At 44.5% G+C, this 25,177-nt stretch overlaps 1 protein-coding gene across 3 annotated transcripts; it reads left to right on the plus strand.

Moving 5' to 3' along the window:
- The first annotated feature begins 280 nt into the window (after positions 1–280).
- On the plus strand, positions 281–25,048 carry LOC133534284 (kelch-like protein diablo). 3 transcript variants are annotated; one of them, XM_061873385.1, is made up of 14 exons: positions 281–461; positions 562–632; positions 7,473–7,631; positions 8,109–8,277; positions 11,199–11,378; positions 11,779–11,937; positions 12,143–12,335; positions 13,161–13,384; positions 15,162–15,314; positions 17,329–17,450; positions 17,942–18,070; positions 18,395–18,533; positions 24,498–24,610; positions 24,913–25,048. In XM_061873385.1, exons 3-14 carry the CDS (start codon positions 7,474–7,476, stop codon positions 24,935–24,937), a joined length of 1,764 nt encoding a protein of 587 aa, XP_061729369.1. In that variant the 5' UTR covers positions 281–461; positions 562–632; position 7,473; the 3' UTR covers positions 24,938–25,048. The 3 variants fall into 3 exon arrangements, with proteins under 3 accessions (XP_061729369.1, XP_061729367.1, XP_061729368.1); XM_061873383.1 differs by lacking the exons at positions 17,329–17,450; positions 17,942–18,070; positions 18,395–18,533; positions 24,498–24,610; positions 24,913–25,048 and having other exon boundaries at positions 12,143–12,775; positions 15,162–15,324; XM_061873384.1 differs by lacking the exons at positions 281–461; positions 562–632; positions 7,473–7,631; ... (3 more) ...; positions 24,498–24,610; positions 24,913–25,048 and adding an exon at positions 7,695–7,813 and having other exon boundaries at positions 12,143–12,775; positions 15,162–15,324.
- Positions 25,049–25,177: the final 129 nt, after the last annotated feature.

Here is a 25,177-nt window from a genome sequence, read left to right on the forward strand (position 1 = left end):
CGAGAAATGTTTCATGCTGGCAAGCATTGGCTAGGAAAATTCAAATATCATATCTATTTCTCTGCCAGAATCTGAAATTTATGGTTCCTTTAAAATTGTATTGTTAACTTGAAACAAAAATAAAAGGAAATAATGATTCTTTTAGTAATATTAAAATACTTATTTAAAACTACCTATGATATGTTTTTTTTATTATTATTAATAATAGTAAATTATTTGACATTGACACAAGTGTGTTCATTGCTAATCAAAACGGCGTAGAGTATCTTCAGAACGCGCTTTGAATAGTGGACAAAATTACAATGCCTATCATTTTTTATCAATAGTAAACATAAAAACATCTGTGATTATAAAATCAATGTGCCGTTAACTGTATAAGAGTTTCCATCCACGGGGCGCTCTGCGGTCGTTTGGCGCTCCCTGGAGTGGTGTTTCGTGTCCAGTGAAGGCAATCCTCAAAGGTATGAGCGAGGGCGAGGGCGCCTGACATTTGCATAATAGTGCAGCACAACTGGTTTGGTTTGTAAATAGGTGTTCTGGATCGGGTTTTGTGTGTTCCAGATTGACTCCGTGTGGGGTTGGGCTTCGCCCCCGCTGCGGTTGCAGCTGGGAAACTCGCGAGGGCACAAGAGGTGAGTGAACCTTGTCTATTGAAATAAAACAAATGACACTTCTATTATACTTACTGTATATATTTCTTATATATGTCTCGTACATATGACGGAAACCCGTAGATAATAATCGAATTTTAACACTAACATACTCATATCATGTATGTTGTGTTGCAATTCTGTTATCAGAGCAGGATTAGTAATATTGCCCTGAACTGGTTTCCTTGTATCTACAATTTGTAATTGTATTCAGAAAATCAGTCTTGTCATAGTTTCTGCACATTCCTTGTTATTCTAACTAAAATATTCAGTGAATTCTGGTGTGGGTGTTAAATAGGTCACCTAGTTTCAACTAATGTTTTGTGAATAAAACATGACCTGTTATTTTAAGTGTTAGAGTCAGACCAATATAAGATGCCCAGATAGTCCAAGTGTTATTTTATACATCAAACTTCTATGAAATTATGATGTTTACTTAACACTTGTACAGGCTGGCCGATCAAAATCACTGCTAACTTAGCTTGGTCGGTCTCTAACAAATGTTTAAATGTAAGAATTAGGTTCAGAACAAATCTTTATTCAAAGTTTTCACATTTTTGTTTACAAATAGTTTATTGCTCTGCACTGTGAAGTAAACAAAACAACCAACAACAACATTATTATATATTGCTCATCTCATTAAAAGAAAACAATATAATAATTAGAAGTGAAATTCACAAATGAGTTATATGAATCACTCTAATATAATAATCACTAAAAGAATGAATATTATAACATGTCGAGACATATTACAATTATATAATACTAGATTTATTTATTTATTTTTGTTTATTTATTTATAGCCTCATATCAGAAATTTTTATACTGTATCTATAGTTTTCCTTAATCTACAATAACCAATTCTGTGTGCCTTTGGGCAAAGGTCTCCCCCAATCTTCTCCACTCTTCCTTATTTTGCACTAATCTGGTCCATGTTTTAGTCCTTCCAGCCATGTCTTCTATTTCATCTAACTAATACTAGAAAGTTCACTAAATAAAAAAATAAATTTTAAAATAACTTCATAAATATGCAATCATGCAAATTAAAGTTAATTAATTCAGTAATCAAGTAACAACATCAACAAAATAATACCTTCTAAAAACATGAACTGATATGACTAAACTGCTGCTGGACTTTATTATGTTTAAATTCAATGTAAACCATCAAATTATGCTAGTGATAGACACAAATGTGTAAATATAATAATATAATAAATAAATATTATACAACATTATTACACAAATTGACTAAGTCCCACAGTAAGCTCAATAAGGCTTGTGTTGAGGGTACTTAGACAACAATATATAAATAATAAATAAATAAAATATAAATATTTATAAATACTTAAATACTTAGATAGAAAACACCCATGACTCAGAAACAAATATCCATGCTCATCACACGAATAAATGCCCTTACCAGGATTTGAACCCGGGACCATCAGCTTCATAGGTAGGGTCACTACCCACTAGGCCAAACCGGTCATCAAGGCTTAGTTATCCATTATTATTTACTTAAACTGGCTTTATTTTATATAAAAAGCTTTAAAATTATATCTGGTTTTAAAGAATAATAATGTGTACAAATTGTGAAAGTTTAAATCTTTGTTATGCTAAATCCTATCTCATTAATGCTCAAGAATACTTTTGTTGTATCTGAATGGGGCCCGATCTGGTGGTGAAACAATTCTCTAAAGACTTACAGCACCAGAGACATATTACCATTTAGGTTTATTATTGACATTCACCTTTAAGCCTAGATAGTGCAAGATCACTAATAGTTTTCGACCATCATCATCATTCATCCAGATGTTAATAAGCAATTATTTAATAAGCAGGCAGGCAGTTTGGCAACTGATATGACCTGTATCCAATATTCATAAAGATGGTTATCATGAACGAGTAGTAGATATAATGCTTGTCTAATTAATTTTTAAACTGGTTCACATTTTGTGCTGAAACCACATCTTCTGGGAGTTTGTTCCAAGCCCTCACCACTCGATTGCTGAAAAAGTGTTTGTATGGGTTACTGTGAGCCCTATGCCTTTCCAGCTTTAAATGATGACCTCTCAGACTGTTGTTGTTGCGCTTGAACATCTCTTGGAAATCCTTGAGGTCATAGTGCCCGGATAGTATTTTGTACGTCTCTATTAGGTCTTCTTATGAGGTTTTCTTGTCACTCATTGCTATGATTATGGTCACCTGGACTTTTAAAAGCTTGGTCTATGTAGATAAAATCAGACTCTTTTTGATGTAAATTTAGTCAGTATTAAACTTTCCTTTGTGACTTTTGTCTTAACATAAGCACTTAGTAGGTAAAATTGTAAGAAAAAAATCGGACAGACAGACGGACATGACGAATCTATAAGGGTTCCGTTTGTTGCCATTTGGCTACGGAACCTTTGGAAATTGTATAGTTTTTCAAGTGTTTGTCAATTCAAGTTTCCGACGTCAAAATCTCACCGGGTCAGGCTTTCAAGGTTATAAAAGCTATTAACATAGAATAACTAGCCAATGCTTATTTTAATACAAAGTGGAATGTAGTAATTAAATAGGCTAGTAAAATGGTAGTTTAGTAAGACTACCATGGGAATGATGCGCTAGCATAGCAGTAGACATTTAACACTTGTTGCTGGGTGCCCCTTTCCAGTTAAAAATGAACACATGTTCTTGGCAGTGAATGTGTTAATCTCTGCTACTGACTTTTTCTTGAGATAACCAACAGTAGCAATATTCTAGAACCTCAATTTTCCTTGAATTTATCAAGTAGCCTAGCATGAACATCATAAGTGCATTTCAACTCTTTTGTTGTGCGCGTGCCGCGACCGCTGCAGGGGACCATCGAATGCGCCGACTTCGGGCCGAAGGGTGTCGTGTTTCGGAGGTTCCGGGGCAAACTGCCGAATCCGACACAAGAGCAGCCGATTCAACGGAGCCACGCCGTTTTGTCGCCTAAATAGTGTTTCGTTGTAATTTTATAAAATGTATATGTATGTTAGTCTGTAAGGTATTTGTAATATGGGCCTTGTTGCCTGAATCAAATTTTGAATAAATAAATAAATAAATAAGGGAAAGAGGAAAATGCTTTGGTAGCATGCATGTAACTGTTTCATTCATTTATAATTCTCGAGACTTTGGCACTTTTTAACACGATTGATTTCTTATTCACATTGGACACAGTAAGAATTAAATCCTTTCTACACATTAACATGCAAAGTACCCAGTATACATTTATTGTTTCTTGCATATTTATTTGATTATGAGGCAGATGGTCCTGGGATCTAATCCCGTTAAAGGCATTTAGTTGTGTGAGGAGTTGTGGATGTTTTCTATGTTCACTGTTAAGTATTTGGATATTATTATATATCGTTGCCAAAACACAAGCCTTCTTGGCTTACCTTGGGAATTAGTCAATCTGTGTAAGAATGTCACTATAATATTTATTTATTTATTATTTGACAATATTATTTAATTGACACTTGTTAAATATTTAAGAGTATTATGAATATAAAATTGTACTAACACGTTAGTATTATAAACTGAAATAAATGTTATATACTAAGATAATAATTTAATTTGTTCTAGTACTTCTAATGGTATTCTTTTGATTTTCATTTATATCAGTAAGTAATTGTCGTTTTATACAACTATATAGCTTAACCCTTTGAACGCCAATTGAGTGTGGCGCGTCATCTTCAACCTTAACGGAATGCACGAAGGTTGATATTACTGTAGCCTGCGCGCCAGTTGACGTTATATTGAACATTTTTCTTGAACCCAAGCCTCGAGCGAGTTTAAAAAAAAACTAAAATATATTGCCATATATTGACGCTTTTTTGGAATAAGCCAAACCAAAAAACAATTTCAATTCAAAAATAACAAAAATCTTAGTGCAATCTTGACAACACCAAGCGACCGTAATATTTGTAACACATATGACGTAACCCCAATTGTGAAAAATCGTAGTATGTACTCACTTCTTGAATCAGAATTGCTGTTGTGAAACACTTTTCGACACGACTTTACATAAGCTGTTCAAGGTATCATCGTCTAGACTATTAAGAGTCACACGAACTTAGCCGCCGCCATGTAATCCAAGTTACACTATCATTTTTAAACGACATTTTTTTTTATTATTAAAAACTGATCGGCGATTGGCTCTAGTCACACCTGATGGAAAGTGAAGACAGGGCATAAGATGGAGCTCACCGGTTCAGTAGTAGCCTATTCACTCTTGCTTTAAAGAGACCAAGGTCAGGGAATACAGATGGCGGGAGCGCATTCCATTCTTTAACCGTCCGTAACAAAAAAGACATTTTGAAATAACACGGAATTTGACATGAAATTAAAATAATATATTATAGCTATGTGTAGCACTAGATTTCGTTGCTAGACTAGTTAAATATGACAATTTGGCGACAAAATATGTACAGTCAGCAATACTATTCGCATACAAACTTCTATGCAAGGGGGTCACTTTTCTCTGCAGCTGACTATACATCAATTAAACTTTGATTATAACAATGATAACCGTCATCTTGGCATTGGCATTAGAAATGAGGATCTGCCGAGTCCTAACAAAATTAAACCCCCCCGCCCTTACCCCCCGTAAAATGGGGTAAGACCCTTTTTTTTTTTAAATTCAAATTAGTTTATTTATGTCTTTCTAAAATTATAAAGAAGTACTTACATTTTTTTTTTACATACATCTTATTTTTTTTTTTTTGAACAATTTAACAATTTAATTCATAAACAAACTTGTACAAAAGAATTCTTAAAAAAAACTAATTTCATAAGCAAAAACTTGTACAAAAGGATTCTTAAAAGTAAACCAGAAGGTCTGTTTCCTAAGTAGGCGAACCTGTGATTTAGGATAAACAGTGCCCCTCCCCTTAAATATAATTATTAATTACAATAACAAGGTAAGAGATTCATGATCAAAGATAATGAGGTTATGTTATAACAAAGTAAAACAGCATACAATTTAGAAAAAGGAACAACAATAAATATTTCAAGAATAAGATAAAGTTTAAATCAAGCTATTAAATTAAGTTAGCATGCTGACAAAGCTTACAGCTTTGATTGTGTGTGTGTGTGTGTGCGTGTATGTGTGCGTGTGTGAGTGTGCGTGTGTGTGTGTGTGTGTCCGAGTTGTGTCATGTTATTATGTTGAGAATATTCTCTGTCTCTTCGTAATTTTTTGTTAAAAGCCAGTCTGTTACAGTATGCTTGCATTGCCTTTTAGTCATATGATAAACGTTTAATTCCTTATTGACTTTACTGTACACATATGAACCATTGAATGTAAAGAATTTTCTACTGAAAGAAGTATAAAACTTTGTGGTCCTTATTCCGACTGCATATGGTCTCCGGGTACTTGATAGGTGTTGATTGTTATAAGTCAGAGTCGAATGATATTTTAGGACTGAATGTAATATAAAGAGTTGTCTAACCGTCAGGACTTTTGCCGTAGAGTATACATTTATAGTGGGGGTCAAGAATGGTAAGAAGAGAGGTTATAAACAAGTTTCATTGATGTACATATTTTGCCTCCAAAATAGATAGATAGATAGAATAGTCTTTATTGGCATACCTCAGTAAAAAGATACAAAAAAAGAAAAGAAACATTTGATTAAATGTAGTGGCAGACAACAGGTGGTCTTATCGCTAATATATATCATTTGTTATTTATTTATTTTGACATTTGCTATTTTACTGTAGTAAATTTGAAATTGAAATTCTTTACTTTTAGCTTGTAATTTTAAAATATTCGTTTGAAATACTTCTTGTCCTTGTAAAATGAGAGCGTAACTTCGATTGTATGGCAGCGGCTTTTTGGCGACGGGTTCGTGTAACTCTTAAGCTGTTCAAGGTACGATCGTGTACATTAACTGACGATTCTTAAGCCTTATTGCATTGACATAAGGTCCACCAGGGATCAGACCATTGTTGTTAATACTTTCTGTTTTAAACATTACACTGAGAATGTTAAAAGAATATGCGTATTTCAAAGGTTAATTAGCCTTTATAATTTAACTAGCTCGTAAATATGTTAATAATTCTACACCTTATTCTACATATTGCAATAGATTTATACCCTGAAACGAATGAATATGTTTAATGAATATGTGAATGTAATATGTTTATTTTTAGAATAAGAGAACGTGCATGAATCGTTTTCGTATCTATGCGTAAGTTATTCAGTAATCACAAATATAATTACGATAAGAAATCGATTCGAGATGCAAAACGTTGCGTTAACTTTACGTAGGAACTGAAATTGGAAATGTTTTCTTGCGCACATTCTGTCGATTACGACGAATTACGATTTGCACTATACTTTTCCGTTGACAACAAACTCCACGATAATTTACTACTGCATTCAATCTCATATATTGTGCAACTTCTCTGAAATTATGACGTTTAAAACAACACTTGCACCGTCTATACTACCAAAATTGCTGCCGAATTAGCTTGGTCTGACTCTCGTATTGTATTAAAGCCATATTATGGCTGGTATTACTTGGTCATTTGATTATTGGTTAATATACCACTCTCAAAAAAGTCCAAGTAGAGTGTTCAAGCTTAGCCCTCAATAGTTCTAATCGTTCTTGGTAGGAAAATAATACAAAAATAGCTCAAAGGCTATACCCGTCAGAATGAACATTGCTTAATTAAGGGCTAAGTAATATGAACCTTATTACAGTTATTGTAGGGTTTATTTTCGCTCTAGACTAAATATATCCCACAAGCTATCTAACTCTGCTCATTCTTTGGAAGTTAATTCGTTATCTAGTTAAATAATATCCGTGGTTTATGCAGGATGGGCGAGGGCGGGTCGCCGGGCGGCGGCGCGCGGCTGTCGCACACCTCGGAGAAGCACCCGCGCGCTGTGCTCGGCGAGCTCTCTGCTCTCCGACGGCATCGAGAGCTGTGCGATGTCGTGCTCAACGTCGCCAATCGGAAGCTGTTCGCTCACAGGTTAGAGGACGAGTGTTCAGCAGGATGGCAGAGTTAGAGGACTTATATTTGTCAGGGTGGCCGCTGGCCGAGTCATAGATGTCGGAAAAGCATCCGCGCGGCGGGCTTTTCGCTTTTCGACGGCATCGAGAGCTGTGCGATGTTGTGCTCCACGTCGCCAATCGGAAGCTGTTCGCTCACAGGTATTTATCTGGGTGGCCGAGTCATAGACGTCGGAGAAACACCCGCACGCCATGCTCGGCGGGCTCTGCGCTCACCGACGGCATCGGGAGCTGTGCGGTTTTGTGGTCAACTTCGCCAAATTCGCCAATCGGAAGATGTTCGCTCACAGTTTCGAGGACAAGTATTTAGCAGGTTTGAAGACCACATATTTATCAGGATAGTCGATTCGGACCGAAATTTGAGAAGTCATGAGAACTGATGTAAAACAATGTCTTCAAGATTTATTGTTCAAATTGTAACCTTATTTTATCACAGGGTGATCCTATCAGCATGCAGCCCGTACTTCCGCGCGATGTTCACCGGCGAACTCGCCGAGTCGCGAGCCACGGAGGTGACCATCCGCGACGTGGACGAACAAGCCATGGAACAGCTAGTCGAGTTCTGCTACACCGCGCACATTGTAGTTGAAGAGAGTAATGTCCAGGTTTGTACTTCTCCACCACCATTTCGTTGCTGGTGATCCTAGCGGTTCATTGTGACTTTTTTTTACTTTTGTGTGGCTGGTCAGGCCAAATTAGGTCTTGAAGACTGAGACACCTGTGACAGTAGAGAACGTCCAGACGTCTACGTATATGCCGCGGTAATGACGCCCCGGATGTGACCATACGCGACGTAGGTGAGCACGCCATTGTGCATCTAGTTTAATTTTGCTATAGGGACCGTGCGCGTTGGAGGGTCTGCCATCTTGTGGCCTGAATCGGAACCATAAACATGTACATTTACACGTCACGTGTTTTCTTGTGCATAGTAGGTTCTGCCATCTTGTGGGCTACATCGAAACAATAAACATCACATTTACGCTTCGCGCCAAAAATTTGACGGCTCCTGTGCTGCCTCCTACAGTTCATGCACGCTCCCTATATGGCCCATATTGTTGTGGAGAAGAGTCACGTCCTGCGGCTGTAGCACAGTCACATTTTATCAGTTGTCACTATGCCTATCACGTTCTAAGAAGTATGTAAGTGCGAATGTGACAGGCATAGTGACAAGTGATAAAAACAGCCCCAGGTATGTGTAGTATCTGACACGGTTGTGCCCAGTTGAACGTACCAATTGACTCCTTACATTTTATTAAACAATAGATTGTATGGGAGCTATACTATATATAAACGCAATATTTGACCGTCAAATACCAATTTTCTGTTATCCATACTTCAAGACACCTTCAACTCAAGCGTGACGTCACGTCACAACCAAGTACCGTTTAGTACGGGCCGTTTCGTGCGTAGAGTATGATTGTCAGACTTGGCTGTTTTTCTTTCCTGTATTGCTTTAATGCACGGGGTCCCATATAGACATATGATTCTCAAAACAATCCGGATCGACTGTACTATAAATAATAGGGTTGTTTCCAATTTTTTTAAACGCTTGTATTACGTTCTATATTAACTAAAAGTTGCCCTAAATACGGCTTTAAATATGTTAAATTAACAAAATATATTTTGACAGATGCTTTCGCGCCCAAAACGCTCTTTGAAAATTGTGTGACGTCACAGTTTACGGTTTGACACATAACTACATACGCACGTAGAAGATACAAACTGTCAACTTACATTTGTTGTTTATCGCCTAACTGTCAACAGTGTCAATCCGACAGTTGTGACGTCATCAGAATCTTCAATGACGTTTCGAGTTTGGTCACGTGACGTGTGCCAAAAGATATTTTAAATTCAATATTTACAAAAATCTGGTCATTACAGGCCCCCTAAAAGTAGTTTAACATGTTCTTATAATCCAAAAGAATTTATTGGGATACAATTCTGCCCTAAGATTTATAGATGGAAACAACCCTATTATCCAAGACTTATTTGACTGTAGTATATATGAAGGTTTTTTTTCCGAGACTTATGGCGTTAATCATAAACGCGCTAACAAGCCTCAATTAGCTATATATTCGTTTGTCTTACTCTGTCATTTTGACAGAGTAAGACATTTAATTAACTAATTATAATATGCATAAGAATGTAAGTTAATTATAATCTCTTAAATTAGGTAAACCTGAATACCTACTGCCCTAACAAAGTTGCTTTCAGTCGATACAATACATTTAATTAAGTTATTTATAAATTTTGCGATTACGCATTTACAAATTTACATAATGTAATGTAGTAATCGGTTGCTTACGGTGACCTTATTATTTTGATATAGCAGTAATGTGTGCAAAATGTTTTCGGTCCTTGTGGCTTTTAGTTGTGTTTGTTAACTCTCGGTTAACACCTTGGTGGACACTAGACGCCTATAGGCGTAATCCCACTGTTCTTTCTATTGTGTTCGGCGTAGTGTCCAGAATAGTGTTAAGTTCAAAATTGTAACACGTTTCTTTCAACAATATGTAAGTTTACGCATACGAAAAATAGGTAGAATTCATTCTAAAAATCAATAATATATACAGGTTGACCTTAGCCATTGGACAACCCCTGAAATCCCACGTAGGGTTACTTTAGCTTTAATTAGAACAAAAGATAAAAAAATATTTTTTTTCGAACAAAAGTTATTTGCAATAATCGACAGCAAAAAGAAACACACTGTGTTAATCTTTGGCAGGCTCGAAATATTTGATAATTATGACATTTTTCAAAAGTCAGAAGCTTATTAGTGTCATAAATAAAAACAGAGAATCAAAAAGGTTGAAGAAGGTTCCAAGGATATTACCTTAGGAGCTACTAACACATACAGGCTGCTCCAAAGTAAAAATTGGTAATTTGTTAATTTCTTCCAAACCGCTACACCGGCTGTTATGATACTTTGTACACTGGTTCTAAATACCCTAATGCATATGTACCTTTCGGCTTTGTCCAATGGCTAGGGTCACACTGTATATCTTGTTTTAATTACTTATAAAGACAAATAGTGTTAATCAAACTAATTGGTATTCATATCAATGAGGCTTGAGAAAATATTTTTGTCCCCATCCGAAAATCAGTCAATCTTAAAAATTAAAAAGCGTAGAAGCAAAGCATGCAATGACTATTGACAACACGTTTCCGCAATAAATTTAAATGCTTTCATAACCTCTGGAGTACATACTCGTATAAATTAGCTAGGCAAAAACGACTTCGGGATTTTAAATTTAGAATTTAATTTGGTTGTAATTTAAATTTGGTCGAACATCGTGTTTCCATTTCAAGATATTGCATACATGTGAGTCATGGTGTTAAGGAAGAAATATTATTTAAAGAGATTTAAATTTTAATAAATTCTACTTATTTTCTTAACAAATGTTCTACGAATTTATACAATTTACGAAGTATAATTTGAATTCTGTTCGAATGATCGGTGCAAATTCACTGTGAATCGATGCAAGTTGTACTTCGTCAACTACATCGTTTCTATTATCTGTGCCAGGCGTTGCTGCCAGCCGCCTGCCTCCTTCAGCTCCAAGAGATCCAGGACGTTTGCTGCGAGTTCCTCAAGCGGCAGCTGGACTGCTCCAACTGCCTCGGCATCAGGGCCTTCGCCGACACCCATTCTTGTCGTGAACTCCTTCGTATAGCTGATAAGTTCACACAACAAAACTTTCCAGAGGTCAGTCATCAGCCAGTCTTTTAATGCCCCAAGTATTTTTCTAAGATCAAATTCATTTCGAAAAAAAAACTGTCCCACTACACATCACAGTTGGCAGACATTGGAAAACTCGTTCGAAACTGGAATTTTAAACAATTGATTACTCGTAGTTTTCAAATAGCTATAATGCGTGTTGGGGAAGAATTGCATTTTTATATCTAGACACAAAATGTTCGCTAAATGTTTAAATTTTTGTAAAGCACCCTTTCTTTATAAACCCTTTTCATCATAATGTCTCTTTTGAAACCTCCCCATAATTTTATGAAAGGGGAAATGCTACCTTTGAATTACCCAATAGTGTGCTGTGTGCTCAAATTTTCTCTATTATTTTATCAGTGCAATGTTAACTCTTCACATTCAGGTTATGGAGAGCGAAGAGTTCCTGCTCCTGCCGGCAGCTCAGCTCATCGACATCGTGTCTTCTGATGAGTTGAACGTTCGCTCTGAGGAACAGACCTTCCAGGCCGTCATGTCCTGGGTCAAGTATAATGTGGCTGAGAGACGGCAGCATCTAGCCCAGGTTTGTGGCAATGTCATTAAAATTTTACGTGTGGCATAAATAACAGATTTGCACCCCTGAATAAATGTACCAAGACTTTTGTAGAAGTGCAATTCGAAGGAAACCAAGGCCTAGACGAAAGGTCATGTCGCATCAGAAAGCTACGTAGTAAACTGTATGACTGCGATAATCTTGCAAATGTTTACTAGATAGACAACATCCCCAGGTTCTCCAACACGTCCGGCTGCCGCTGCTGAGCCCCAAGTTCCTGGTGGGCACGGTGTCCTCCGAGCTGCTCATCCGCTCCGACGACGCGTGCCGAGACCTGCTGGACGAGGCCAAGAACTACCTGCTGCTGCCGCAGGAGCGCCCGCTCATGCAGGGCCCCAGGACCAGGCCCAGGAAGCCCACCAGGCGAGGTCAGTACACCGGGACCTGCTGGACGAGGCCAAGAACTACCTGCTGCTGCCGCAGGAGCGCCCGCTCATGCAGGGCCCCAGGACCAGGCCCAGGAAGCCCACCAGGCGAGGTCAGTACACCGGGACCTGCTGGACGAGGCCAAGAACTACCTGCTGCTGCCGCAGGAGCGCCCGCTCATGCAGGGCCCCAGGACCAGGCCCAGGAAGCCCACCAGGCGAGGTCAGTACACCGGGACCTGCTGGACGAGGCCAAGAACTACCTGCTGCTGCCGCAGGAGCGCCCGCTCATGCAGGGCCCCAGGACCAGGCCCAGGAAGCCCACCAGGCGAGGTCAGTACACCGGGACCTGCTGGACGAGGCCAAGAACTACCTGCTGCTGCCGCAGGAGCGCCCGCTCATGCAGGGCCCCAGGACCAGGCCCAGGAAGCCCACCAGGCGAGGTCAGTACACCGGGACCTGCTGGACGAGGCCAAGAACTACCTGCTGCTGCCGCAGGAGCGGCCGCTCATGCAGGGCCCCAGGACCAGGCCCAGGAAGCCCACCAGGCGAGGTCAGTACACCGGGACCGACCACACTCCTGGACTACCCGGTGCCGCATCAAGTTTCGGGATTCAAACTGTCCCTAAATATGTATCTGTGATCAACATTGTAACGAAACTTTTACCACTATTTTTACTTTCTTATATTTTTCGGCGAAAGGTCAGTATGGAACCGTTCAGGCTTGAGAACGATTTCTGAGGATCGGACTGCAAAAAAGTCAACTTCTATTTTGATTATTATGGACGAAGCTTTGTACAGACTAATGAAGATATCCAACGTTTCCAGGCGAAGTGCTGTTCGCGGTGGGCGGCTGGTGCTCGGGCGACGCCATCGCGTCCGTGGAGCGCTTCGAGCCGCAGAGCGCGGAGTGGAAGATGGTGGCGCCCATGTCCAAGCGGCGCTGCGGCGTGGGCGTGGCCGTGCTGCACGACCTGCTGTACGCCGTGGGCGGCCACGACGGCCAGAGCTACCTCAACAGCATCGAGCGCTACGACCCGCAGACCAACCAGGTCAGTGTCTGTGTGTGGCTGCTGTACGCCGTGGGCGGCCACGACGGCCAGAGCTACCTCAACAGCATCGAGCGCTACGACCCGCAGACCAACCAGGTCAGTGACCGGCTTGGCCTACTGGGTAGTAACCCTGCCTACGAAGCTGATGGTCCCGGGTTCAAATCCAGGTAAGGGCATTTATTCGTGTGATGAGCATGGATATTTGTTCCTGAGTCATGGATGTTTTCTATGTATTTAAGTATTTATAAATATTCATATATTGTATATATCGTTGTCTAAGTACCCTCAACACAAGCCTTATTGAGCTTACTGTGAGACTTAGTCAATTTGTGTAATAATATCCTATAATATTAAAAACAAAATAAAATGCTTCGGGATTGTAAATCCTGGTCATGGCACCAATTGTAACTCTAAAGGCCAATATAATAGAATTTTGTTATATATGTGTCGATTGCCGATCGCAAAATCAGACAGATAATAAAATTCGTAGGCATATCGTGAAATCGTGAAAATCATTCCCTTCGGGCATCTGAAGCAACCTAACGTACCTATCCTACCTAACTGTTGGTTTAATGTAACTACCGTCAAATCAGTACACAGGATTTTTTCGATCTGCCCGATTTTACGATCGGCCGCCGACATACGTAATACATTACTGTACAAGAGCAGTAGAAGTTGCAATATTGCCGTGGTAGCTATGGTGGACAGAGTACCTTAACAGTAATTACTAATTAGAGATGATCCTCAGACTAATCACGTTAGTAATGTGTCAGTAATGACGTCTAAGCGGCAGACTAGATAGATGGCGCTGGCGCTGATTCGAATTGGTCGCGTTCAGTTTTATGATAGGGGCGTGTCGTACAGTCGCCATTAGATATATCGAATCGGGCGTGGCGCTCAAAAATATCTGAACAAGCACTTGAACGCCCTGACTATAGAAGCGTGTTCAGATATTTGTGAGCACCTTGGCCGCTCCGATATATCTGATGGCGATGGCCAACAAAAAAAGGTCAGCGCTAATTTTTGGGCTATCATTATGCTGAGGCGAGACCCTTTAACTTACGTATTTACGTTATAAATTTCCCTATATTATATTATACTTGTGTATGTTTATCAGGAATAAATAATGCTAAATTTAATTCTTAATGGTTTCCGCATGGGTCTTCGAAAAGCATCAATATGTAACTGTCATGTATTTTTTGTATTGCTTCAAAATAATAGAATTATGATTACATACATAACTCTAATCAAGTATTACGGATCTGAAAGACTCCTAGTTCTGATCAGAGACGAGCGCGAGCAACACGCACTTTTAAATAAATGTTCAATCTGTATACATTTTCGACTAATATTTCATTCTAGAGTATTTCATTTCCACCGTTATTTTCAAGATAAGATTCGTGATCATGTTCGACAGACTCAAGTCATTGGGGGGTCGGAGGGCGCCGTGGTGGAATGTCATCGATCCCAGTGCGCCCTCATAAACGGCAAAGTGGGTGAAACGCCGGAGTGGGTTTAGTGGGTAGGGCCAAATTCTCCCCCCCTCCCCCCTCTTGCCAGGAGAGGGGAAAGGAGCGACGAGTCCCACACACCGTGCGTAAATGCATTCCCACTCCGTCAAAAAAAAAAATTCAATTTGGGGGACAAAGGATAAGTTGGGCTGAGGAAGAAGAAGTGAATAAAGTGCTCTATACTTCTCCTGCTTCGGTAGTATTTGCAGATTGTAGTTAGCTTTGAGTTATTATTTAATTATCTGTAATTCTGTATTGTTTCGCAGTGGTGTGGCGCAGTAGCCCCGACATCCTCTTGCCGAACTTCCGTGGGCGTGGCAGTCCTCGACGGAGCATTGTACGCTGTAGGAGGCCAGGATGGCGTCCAGTGCCTCAACCACGTGGAGAGATACGAGCCCAAGGAGAACCGGTGGACCAAAGTGTGTATTTACATCTTCACGTCACACATCACATAACACATCACATCACATCACATAACACATCACATCACACATCACATCGCACATCACATCACATCACATAACACATCACATCACACATCACATCGCACATCACATCACATCACATAACACATCACAACACATCACATAACACATCACAACACATCACATAACACATCACATCACACTTAGACGATTGGCAGTCTTCAACTGTGCGTTTCGATTTTATGATATAGGAGGCAAACGAGCAGACGGGTCACCTAATGGTAAGCGATTACCGCCGCCCATGGACACCTGCAACACCAGAGCGGTTGTGAGTTGTCGGCCTTTAAGTTAGGAGTACGCTCTTGAAGGTTTGGAGGTCGTATCGGTCCGGAAATACCGCAGGCGACAGTTCATTCCACAGTTCAGCTGTGCGAGGAACTTTCTGGAGAAACGCGTTGTTGAGGACTGCCAACCATCTAAGTGGTGAGGATGGTTTCTCGACAAACTTCCTGCCTCGCACAGCTAACTGTATGAAGTGTCGCTCGCGGTATTTCTGGACTGAAACGACCTTCAAGCCTTCAAGAAAGAAGGGTACTCCCATCTTAAAGGCCGGCAACGCACTTACGACCCCTCTGGTGTTGCGGGTGTCCATGGGTGACGGTGATTGCTAATTATCAGGCGATTCGTCAGCTCGTCTGCCGCCTATAATATAAAAAACCGGCCAAGTGCGAGTCGGAGCCGCGCAAGGCGAGTTACATACCATTATCTATAAAAACGGCAAAAAAAATCACGTCTGTCGTAAGGGAGTCCCTTTAAATATTTATTTTATTCTGTTTTTTAGTATTTGTTGTTATAGTGGCACCAGAATGACATCATCTGTGAAAATGTCAACTGTCTATTATATATATATATATATATATATATACACGGTTCATGAGATATAGCCTGGTGACAGACGGACGGACACCGTAGTCTTAGCAATAGGGTTCCTTTTTACCCTTTGGGTATGGAACCCTAAAAAGTACTCTTAACTTACCAGTGCTGTACCTAACGTCTTTGCAATAACGTTTATAACTATTATTTACAGTACATATGGGGCTACTTTATAGCACTAGTGCGAGAAGTAGCATATTACGTTACAGTGTCGAACATTTAAAGGGCCATATGTACTGTAAAACGTTGTACGATACATGTGCGAATAGGTAATTCGCAACTCGTGTCGATTTAAAACACTCCCTTCGGTCGTGTTTTAATTTATCGCCACTCGTTTCGAATTTCCTATTTTTCGCACTTGTATCGTAATGTACTATTACAGTACATATGGTACTACTTTACCGCACTAGTGCGAAAATTAGCATATTACGTTACTGTGTCGAATATTTAAAGGGCCATATGTACTGTAAAACGTTGTACGATATATGTGCGAATAGGTAATTCGCAACTCGTGTCGATTTAAAACACTCCCTTCGGTCGTGTTTTAATATTTCGCCATTCGTTTCGAATTTCCTATTTTTCGCACTTGTATCGTAATGTACTATTGCTTATTAGTAACAATTACTTTAGATAGGAACAATATCTACCCAAACAAATTCTTTTCGCTCTTGCTTTCGTACGCTTTCTGATATCACAATTTCAAGCTACACAATGTTACAACAAATAGATAAACAAAATGGCTCGAGTTTCTCGGCGACAAAACTTTCCTTTACAAACATGTTAAAAAAAAAACGATTAAAAAAGTATTAAGTTATTGAGATATTTTTAATATTATTTTAAGGCGTAAAGCCCGACCGACCGACAAAACATTCACACGACGATCTTTATCAAGAGGGCGCTGTTATTCTAATATATCGGGTGACAGTTCCATTTAGTTCCAAAGAAATTCCGCAACATGGCGCGTGATCATATATTACTGATCAGGCTTTATATCTTTCATAAAAAATGACTCGTAAATGTAGCTTACCTTGTCACTTTGGAAGTGAAGTTCCTCTTGTGAGCACCCGTGGTGCAGGTGGCCGCCATGACGACGCGGCGGCTGGGCGTGGCGGTGGCGGTGCTGGGCGGCGCGCTGTACGCCGTGGGCGGCTCGGACGGACAGAGCCCGCTCAACACCGTGGAGCGGTACGACCCCAGGTAATATCACATCATAAAATTACTACTAAATCATTTTTTACTCATTATTTAGCTTATCAGATTAGTTACAATCTTTACCCAAATTCCATTATAATCATTATAACCAAATTATAATCCTGGTCACGGCACCAAATTGTAACTTGATTATTCTGAATTTATCTTACAGATTTTTTCTTTATATTCAGGGAGTTAATTATGGAACAAAGCAATGGTGGCAAACAAGTATGATTGACACTTGCGCCCCTTAGGAGAGTAGCATATTAAGTAGTTATTATAGAACTTGTATTGGTCTCAACACAGTGCATATTAAAAAATTCTAACAATGTTACAAGCCATCTCATTTTTATGTTTTATGGTTTAGATTTATGATTACCAAAGACACTTTTATTTGGTTATTCTTGTCATTCTAACGATTAAATACTTTGTTATACTTTCAACCATTCATTGTTTACAGTTTCGTGATATGAACATTTAATATGTATTTATTTCAGAGCAAACAAATGGACGCCCGTTGCGCCCATGTCGACGCGACGCAAACACCTCGGCTGCGCCGTGTTCGACGGACAGATATACGCGGTCGGCGGCAGAGATGACTGCACCGAGCTGTCATCTGCAGAAAGGTATCTTTTTATCTTATCTTTATACAAGCAAACACTTGGGCTGCGCTATGTCCGATGGACACATCTACGCGAGATATCTGAGACTAGACAAGGCAAAGAATGATACTAATCAATATTTCCCATTTTAACGAGTAGGCGTCCGCTGTATGGCATACTCTCTTCCCGTCTCCTTCCACCCCCTCCCCTGCTCCCTCTCTCTCTCCCACCGTCTTCCTTTTTCTTTACCAGAGTGGGTCTGCAATCTTTTACATCATGTTCCCATCTGGTTGGTAATCTGTGATCCGCGTGATTTGTGGGCTCAAATGTAATTTATTTATATTTTAGATACGACCCAGCAGCAGATGCGTGGTCCCCCGTAGTGGCCATGACGTCGCGCCGCAGCGGCGTCGGCCTCGCCGTCGTCAACGGGCAGCTGTACGCCGTCGGAGGGTTCGACGGCACCGCGTACCTCAAGTCCATCGAGGTCTGTATAGTGTAGAGAGAGCGGCGTCGGCCTCGCCGTCGTCAACGGGCAGCTGTACGCCGTCGGAGGGTTCGACGGCACCGCGTACCTCAAGTCCATCGAGGTCTGTATAGTGTAGAGAGAGCGGCGTCGGCCTCGCCGTCGTCAACGGGCAGCTGTACGCCGTCGGAGGGTTCGACGGCACCGCGTACCTCAAGTCCATCGAGGTCTGTATAGTGTAGAGAGAGCGGCGTCGGCCTCGCCGTCGTCAACGGGCAGCTGTACGCCGTCGGAGGGTTCGACGGCACCGCGTACCTCAAGTCCATCGAGGTCTGTATAGTGTAGAGAGAGCGGCGTCGGCCTCGCCGTCGTCAACGGGCAGCTGTACGCCGTCGGAGGGTTCGACGGCACCGCGTACCTCAAGTCCATCGAGGTCTGTATAGTGTAGAGAGAGCGGCGTCGGCCTCGCCGTCGTCAACGGGCAGCTGTACGCCGTCGGAGGGTTCGACGGCACCGCGTACCTCAAGTCCATCGAGGTCTGTATAGTGTAGAGAGAGCGGCGTCGGCCTCGCCGTCGTCAACGGGCAGCTGTACGCCGTCGGAGGGTTCGACGGCACCGCGTACCTCAAGTCCATCGAGGTCTGTATAGTGTAGAGAGAGCGGCGTCGGCCTCGCCGTCGTCAACGGGCAGCTGTACGCCGTCGGAGGGTTCGACGGCACCGCGTACCTCAAGTCCATCGAGGTCTGTATAGTGTAGAGAGAGCGGCGTCGGCCTCGCCGTCGTCAACGGGCAGCTGTACGCCGTCGGAGGGTTCGACGGCACCGCGTACCTCAAGTCCATCGAGGTCTGTATAGTGTAGAGAGAGCGGCGTCGGCCTCGCCGTCGTCAACGGGCAGCTGTACGCCGTCGGAGGGTTCGACGGCACCGCGTACCTCAAGTCCATCGAGGTCTGTATAGTGTAGAGAGAGCGGCGTCGGCCTCGCCGTCGTCAACGGGCAGCTGTACGCCGTCGGAGGGTTCGACGGCACCGCGTACCTCAAGTCCATCGAGGTCTGTATAGTGTAGAGAGAGCGGCGTCGGCCTCGCCGTCGTCAACGGGCAGCTGTACGCCGTCGGAGGGTTCGACGGCACCGCGTACCTCAAGTCCATCGAGGTCTGTATAGTGTAGAGAGAGCGGCGTCGGCCTCGCCGTCGTCAACGGGCAGCTGTACGCCGTCGGAGGGTTCGACGGCACCGCGTACCTCAAGTCCATCGAGGTCTGTATAGTGTAGAGAGAGCGGCGTCGGCCTCGCCGTCGTCAACGGGCAGCTGTACGCCGTCGGAGGGTTCGACGGCACCGCGTACCTCAAGTCCATCGAGGTCTGTATAGTGTAGAGAGAGCGGCGTCGGCCTCGCCGTCGTCAACGGGCAGCTGTACGCCGTCGGAGGGTTCGACGGCACCGCGTACCTCAAGTCCATCGAGGTCTGTATAGTGTAGAGAGAGCGGCGTCGGCCTCGCCGTCGTCAACGGGCAGCTGTACGCCGTCGGAGGGTTCGACGGCACCGCGTACCTCAAGTCCATCGAGGTCTGTATAGTGTAGAGAGAGCGGCGTCGGCCTCGCCGTCGTCAACGGGCAGCTGTACGCCGTCGGAGGGTTCGACGGCACCGCGTACCTCAAGTCCATCGAGGTCTGTATAGTGTAGAGAGAGCGGCGTCGGCCTCGCCGTCGTCAACGGGCAGCTGTACGCCGTCGGAGGGTTCGACGGCACCGCGTACCTCAAGTCCATCGAGGTCTGTATAGTGTAGAGAGAGCGGCGTCGGCCTCGCCGTCGTCAACGGGCAGCTGTACGCCGTCGGAGGGTTCGACGGCACCGCGTACCTCAAGTCCATCGAGGTCTGTATAGTGTAGAGAGAGCGGCGTCGGCCTCGCCGTCGTCAACGGGCAGCTGTACGCCGTCGGAGGGTTCGACGGCACCGCGTACCTCAAGTCCATCGAGGTCTGTATAGTGTAGAGAGAGTGGCGTCGGCCTCGCCGTCGTCAACGGGCAGCTGTACGCCGTCGGAGGGTTCGACGGCACCGCGTACCTCAAGTCCATCGAGGTCTGTATAGTGTAGAGAGAGCGGCGTCGGCCTCGCCGTCGTCAACGGGCAGCTGTACGCCGTCGGAGGGTTCGACGGCACCGCGTACCTCAAGTCCATCGAGGTCTGTATAGTGTAGAGAGAGCGGCGTCGGCCTCGCCGTCGTCAACGGGCAGCTGTACGCCGTCGGAGGGTTCGACGGCACCGCGTACCTCAAGTCCATCGAGGTCTGTATAGTGTAGAGAGAGCGGCGTCGGCCTCGCCGTCGTCAACGGGCAGCTGTACGCCGTCGGAGGGTTCGACGGCACCGCGTACCTCAAGTCCATCGAGGTCTGTATAGTGTAGAGAGAGCGGCGTCGGCCTCGCCGTCGTCAACGGGCAGCTGTACGCCGTCGGAGGGTTCGACGGCACCGCGTACCTCAAGTCCATCGAGGTCTGTATAGTGTAGAGAGAGCGGCGTCGGCCTCGCCGTCGTCAACGGGCAGCTGTACGCCGTCGGAGGGTTCGACGGCACCGCGTACCTCAAGTCCATCGAGGTCTGTATAGTGTAGAGAGAGCGGCGTCGGCCTCGCCGTCGTCAACGGGCAGCTGTACGCCGTCGGAGGGTTCGACGGCACCGCGTACCTCAAGTCCATCGAGGTCTGTATAGTGTAGAGAGAGCGGCGTCGGCCTCGCCGTCGTCAACGGGCAGCTGTACGCCGTCGGAGGGTTCGACGGCACCGCGTACCTCAAGTCCATCGAGGTCTGTATAGTGTAGAGAGAGCGGCGTCGGCCTCGCCGTCGTCAACGGGCAGCTGTACGCCGTCGGAGGGTTCGACGGCACCGCGTACCTCAAGTCCATCGAGGTCTGTATAGTGTAGAGAGAGCGGCGTCGGCCTCGCCGTCGTCAACGGACAGCTGTACGCCGTCGGAGGGTTCGACGGCACCGCGTACCTCAAGTCCATCGAGGTCTGTATAGTGTAGAGAGAGCGGCGTCGGCCTCGCCGTCGTCAACGGGCAGCTGTACGCCGTCGGAGGGTTCGACGGCACCGCGTACCTCAAGTCCATCGAGGTCTGTATAGTGTAGAGAGAGCGGCGTCGGCCTCGCCGTCGTCAACGGGCAGCTGTACGCCGTCGGAGGGTTCGACGGCACCGCGTACCTCAAGTCCATCGAGGTCTGTATAGTGTAGAGAGAGCGGCGTCGGCCTCGCCGTCGTCAACGGGCAGCTGTACGCCGTCGGAGGGTTCGACGGCACCGCGTACCTCAAGTCCATCGAGGTCTGTATAGTGTAGAGAGAGTGGCGTCGGCCTCGCCGTCGTCAACGGGCAGCTGTACGCCGTCGGAGGGTTCGACGGCACCGCGTACCTCAAGTCCATCGAGGTCTGTATAGTGTAGAGAGAGCGGCGTCGGGCCTCGCCGTCGTCAACGGGCAGCTGTACGCCGTCGGAGGGGTTCGACGGCACCGCGTACCTCAAGTCCATCGAGGTCTGTATAGTGTAGAGAGGAGCGGCGTCGGCCTCGCCGTCGTCAACGGGCAGCTGTACGCCGTCGGAGGGTTCGACGGCACCGCGTACCTCAAGTCCATCGAGGTCTGTATAGTGTAGAGAGAGCGGCGTCGGCCTCGCCGTCGTCAACGGGCAGCTGTACGCCGTCGGAGGGTTCGACGGCACCGCGTACCTCAAGTCCATCGAGGTCTGTATAGTGTAGAGAGAGCGGCGTCGGCCTCGCCGTCGTCAACGGGCAGCTGTACGCCGTCGGAGGGTTCGACGGCACCGCGTACCTCAAGTCCATCGAGGTCTGTATAGTGGTATGAGAGAGCGGCGTCGGCCTCGCCGTCGTCAACGGGCAGCTGTTACGCCGTCGGAGGGTTCGACGGCACCGCGTACCTCAAGTCCATCGAGGTCTGTATAGTGTAGAGAGAGCGGCGTCGGCCTCGCCGTCGTCAACGGACAGCTGTACGCCGTCGGAGGGTTCGACGGCACCGCGTACCTCAAGTCCATCGAGGTCTGTATAGTGTAGAGAGAGCGGCGTCGGCCTCGCCGTCGTCAACGGACAGCTGTACGCCGTCGGAGGGTTCGACGGCACCGCGTACCTCAAGTCCATCGAGGTCTGTATAGTGTAGAGAGAGCGGCGTCGGCCTCGCCGTCGTCAACGGGCAGCTGTACGCCGTCGGAGGGTTCGACGGCACCGCGTACCTCAAGTCCATCGAGGTCTGTATAGTGTAGAGAGCGGCGTCGGCCTCGCCGTCGTCAACGGGCAGCTGTACGCCGTCGGAGGGTTCGACGGCACCGCGTACCTCAAGTCCATCGAGGTCTGTATAGTGTAGAGAGAGCGGCGTCGGCCTCGCCGTCGTCAACGGGCAGCTGTACGCCGTCGGAGGGTTCGACGGCACCGCGTACCTCAAGTCCATCGAGGTCTGTATAGTGTAGAGAGCGGCGTCGGCCTCGCCGTCGTCAACGGGCAGCTGTACGCCGTCGGAGGGTTCGACGGCACCGCGTACCTCAAGTCCATCGAGGTCTGTATAGTGTAGAGAGCGGCGTCGGCCTCGCCGTCGTCAACGGGCAGCTGTACGCCGTCGGAGGGTTCGACGGCACCGCGTACCTCAAGTCCATCGAGGTCTGTATAGTGTAGAGACCGGCGTCGGCCTCGCCGTCGTCAACGGGCAGCTGTACGCCGTCGGAGGGTTCGACGGCACCGCGTACCTCAAGTCCATCGAGGTCTGTATAGTGTAGAGAGAGCGGCGTCGGCCTCGCCGTCGTCAACGGGCAGCTGTACGCCGTCGGAGGGTTCGACGGCACCGCGTACCTCAAGTCCATCGAGGTCTGTATCTGTACCTCAAGTACTTTTTCTACTCCTCTACTGTTATCTGTCATTTATACATTCATGAACACTCATTTATGAACATACATAATAGGTTTGAAGGAAAGTATATTGTCTATTCCTCATAACAGCACTTGTGTTCTGTAATCGCAAACAAAATACCAAAATCAAAATTAACAAATGCGTAGGCTCGTTGGGCGGACGACATTCGGAAGATTGCGGGTCACTTCTGGATTAGATTAGCTCAGGACCGGGCCAAGTGGCGTTATAGAAGAGAGGCCTGTGCTCAGCGGTGGGTGGTAAAGGGTTGATATGATTGCTATTGCTGCCAACTTACAAAAATAATTTTTATTATTTTTTTCCTACTCCTCTACTGTTATCTGTCATTTATGCATTCATTAACACGAATATAAGAACATACATAAAAGGTTTCAAGAAAAGTATATATTGTCTATTCCTCATAAAAGCTCTTGTGCTTTTAAACGCTATAACGTTACTGCGATTAATGGCTACCAACCTAACAAACCAAAACGAATACAGTTTTAAACTAAGTGCATTGCTGCCAACTTACAAAATATTCATTTGGTTGCATAGTAAAAATAATTACTTCATAAGTCAGAAACACGCATGTGACACCCGTAATATAGCAACACCCATAGACTACGAAGACCGCTTAGCGTTGCTTGTTAGTCTCCGTAGGCTACGGTGGCCAAAATTGAGAAAAAACTGTCCAAAAATTTAATTTAGCAAGTAGCAAGTACCAGGGCCTCATGAGTTACGAGGAGGTGTCGCCGACCGGCCGGCCGCGGCCCGGGGCGGGCCGGGCGCGTAACAAGGTATGCTCGCGCGTCTTGGCTATATACTTTTGCTTTGTTTACCTAAATTAAGATTTATTTTTGTTGAGTCGTAGGAAAAATATTGTATGCAACGTTGTATAAGTAGGTCAAAAAATGCTCGTGGCGTATTCCTTTACAATGTTCGCCTACGCCTTCGGCTCCGGCTCACACTGTAACTCACGCCACTCGCCTTTTTTGACCCTTCTTATACAACTGTTGCATAAAATACTATAATGTTGTATGCCGAGGGTTGTAGCAAGATGAGTGATGAGTATAATTTTTTTTGCAGGTGTTCGACCCGGAATCGAACCAGTGGCGCCTGTGCGGCGCCATGAACTACCGGCGCCTCGGCGGCGGCGTCGGCGTCATGCGCGCGCCGCACCACGACCACCACTACATCTGGTGAGCCCTCCCGCCGACCCTTTACCCCCCCACCGCAAAAATGCTATCAAAATACTTTTGATAAAATATAAATAATACCTAATTTGAAAAATTCACATCACATCAATTCACACCAGGGGGGAGGGGTTTTGCCAAATGTGACCAAGTGTGACAAGGAGGGGGAGAGGGGTCAAAAAACTTAGAAATTCGTGTGATGTAATTAATGGATGACCCCTTTTATTTTATTTCTATTTTAACTTAAGAAGTGTTCTGTTACTTGGGAATCGACCTTATACGTATAGTAATAAGCGTGTTTGTTGCAGGAACCGCAAAGACTCTGTGGTATGAGCCACGCCCGCCTCACTCGTTACTCATTTTATTTTATTTTATTGTTAATAAAACTATATGATTAATTGACTATTTATAAATAAATGAAATACTTTTTAGAATATAAAATAATGCTTTTATTTAACCTCCTAACTACTAAAGCCCATCATGCAACAACCTGGAATTCGATTTAAAAAAAAGCAAAATAAATAAGGTTGAATTTATTTTGTTTTCGATAGGGAAGAGTACTTTTCCAATAAG

Source organism: Cydia pomonella, unplaced genomic scaffold, assembly GCF_033807575.1.
Source record: "Cydia pomonella isolate Wapato2018A unplaced genomic scaffold, ilCydPomo1 PGA_scaffold_77, whole genome shotgun sequence".
NCBI lineage: Eukaryota > Metazoa > Arthropoda > Insecta > Lepidoptera > Tortricidae > Cydia > Cydia pomonella.

Coding starts and splice junctions, on each gene's coding strand:
- LOC133534284 (XM_061873385.1), top strand. CDS start 7,474: ATGGGCGAGGGCGGGTCGCCGGGCGGCGGCGCGCGGCTGTCGCACACC. Junction 13,385..15,161: donor ACGACCCGCAGACCAACCAG/GTCAGTGTCTGT, acceptor ATTGTTTCGCAG/TGGTGTGGCGCAGTAGCCCC. Junction 17,451..17,941: donor GTGGAGCGGTACGACCCCAG/GTAATATCACAT, acceptor TATTTATTTCAG/AGCAAACAAATGGACGCCCG.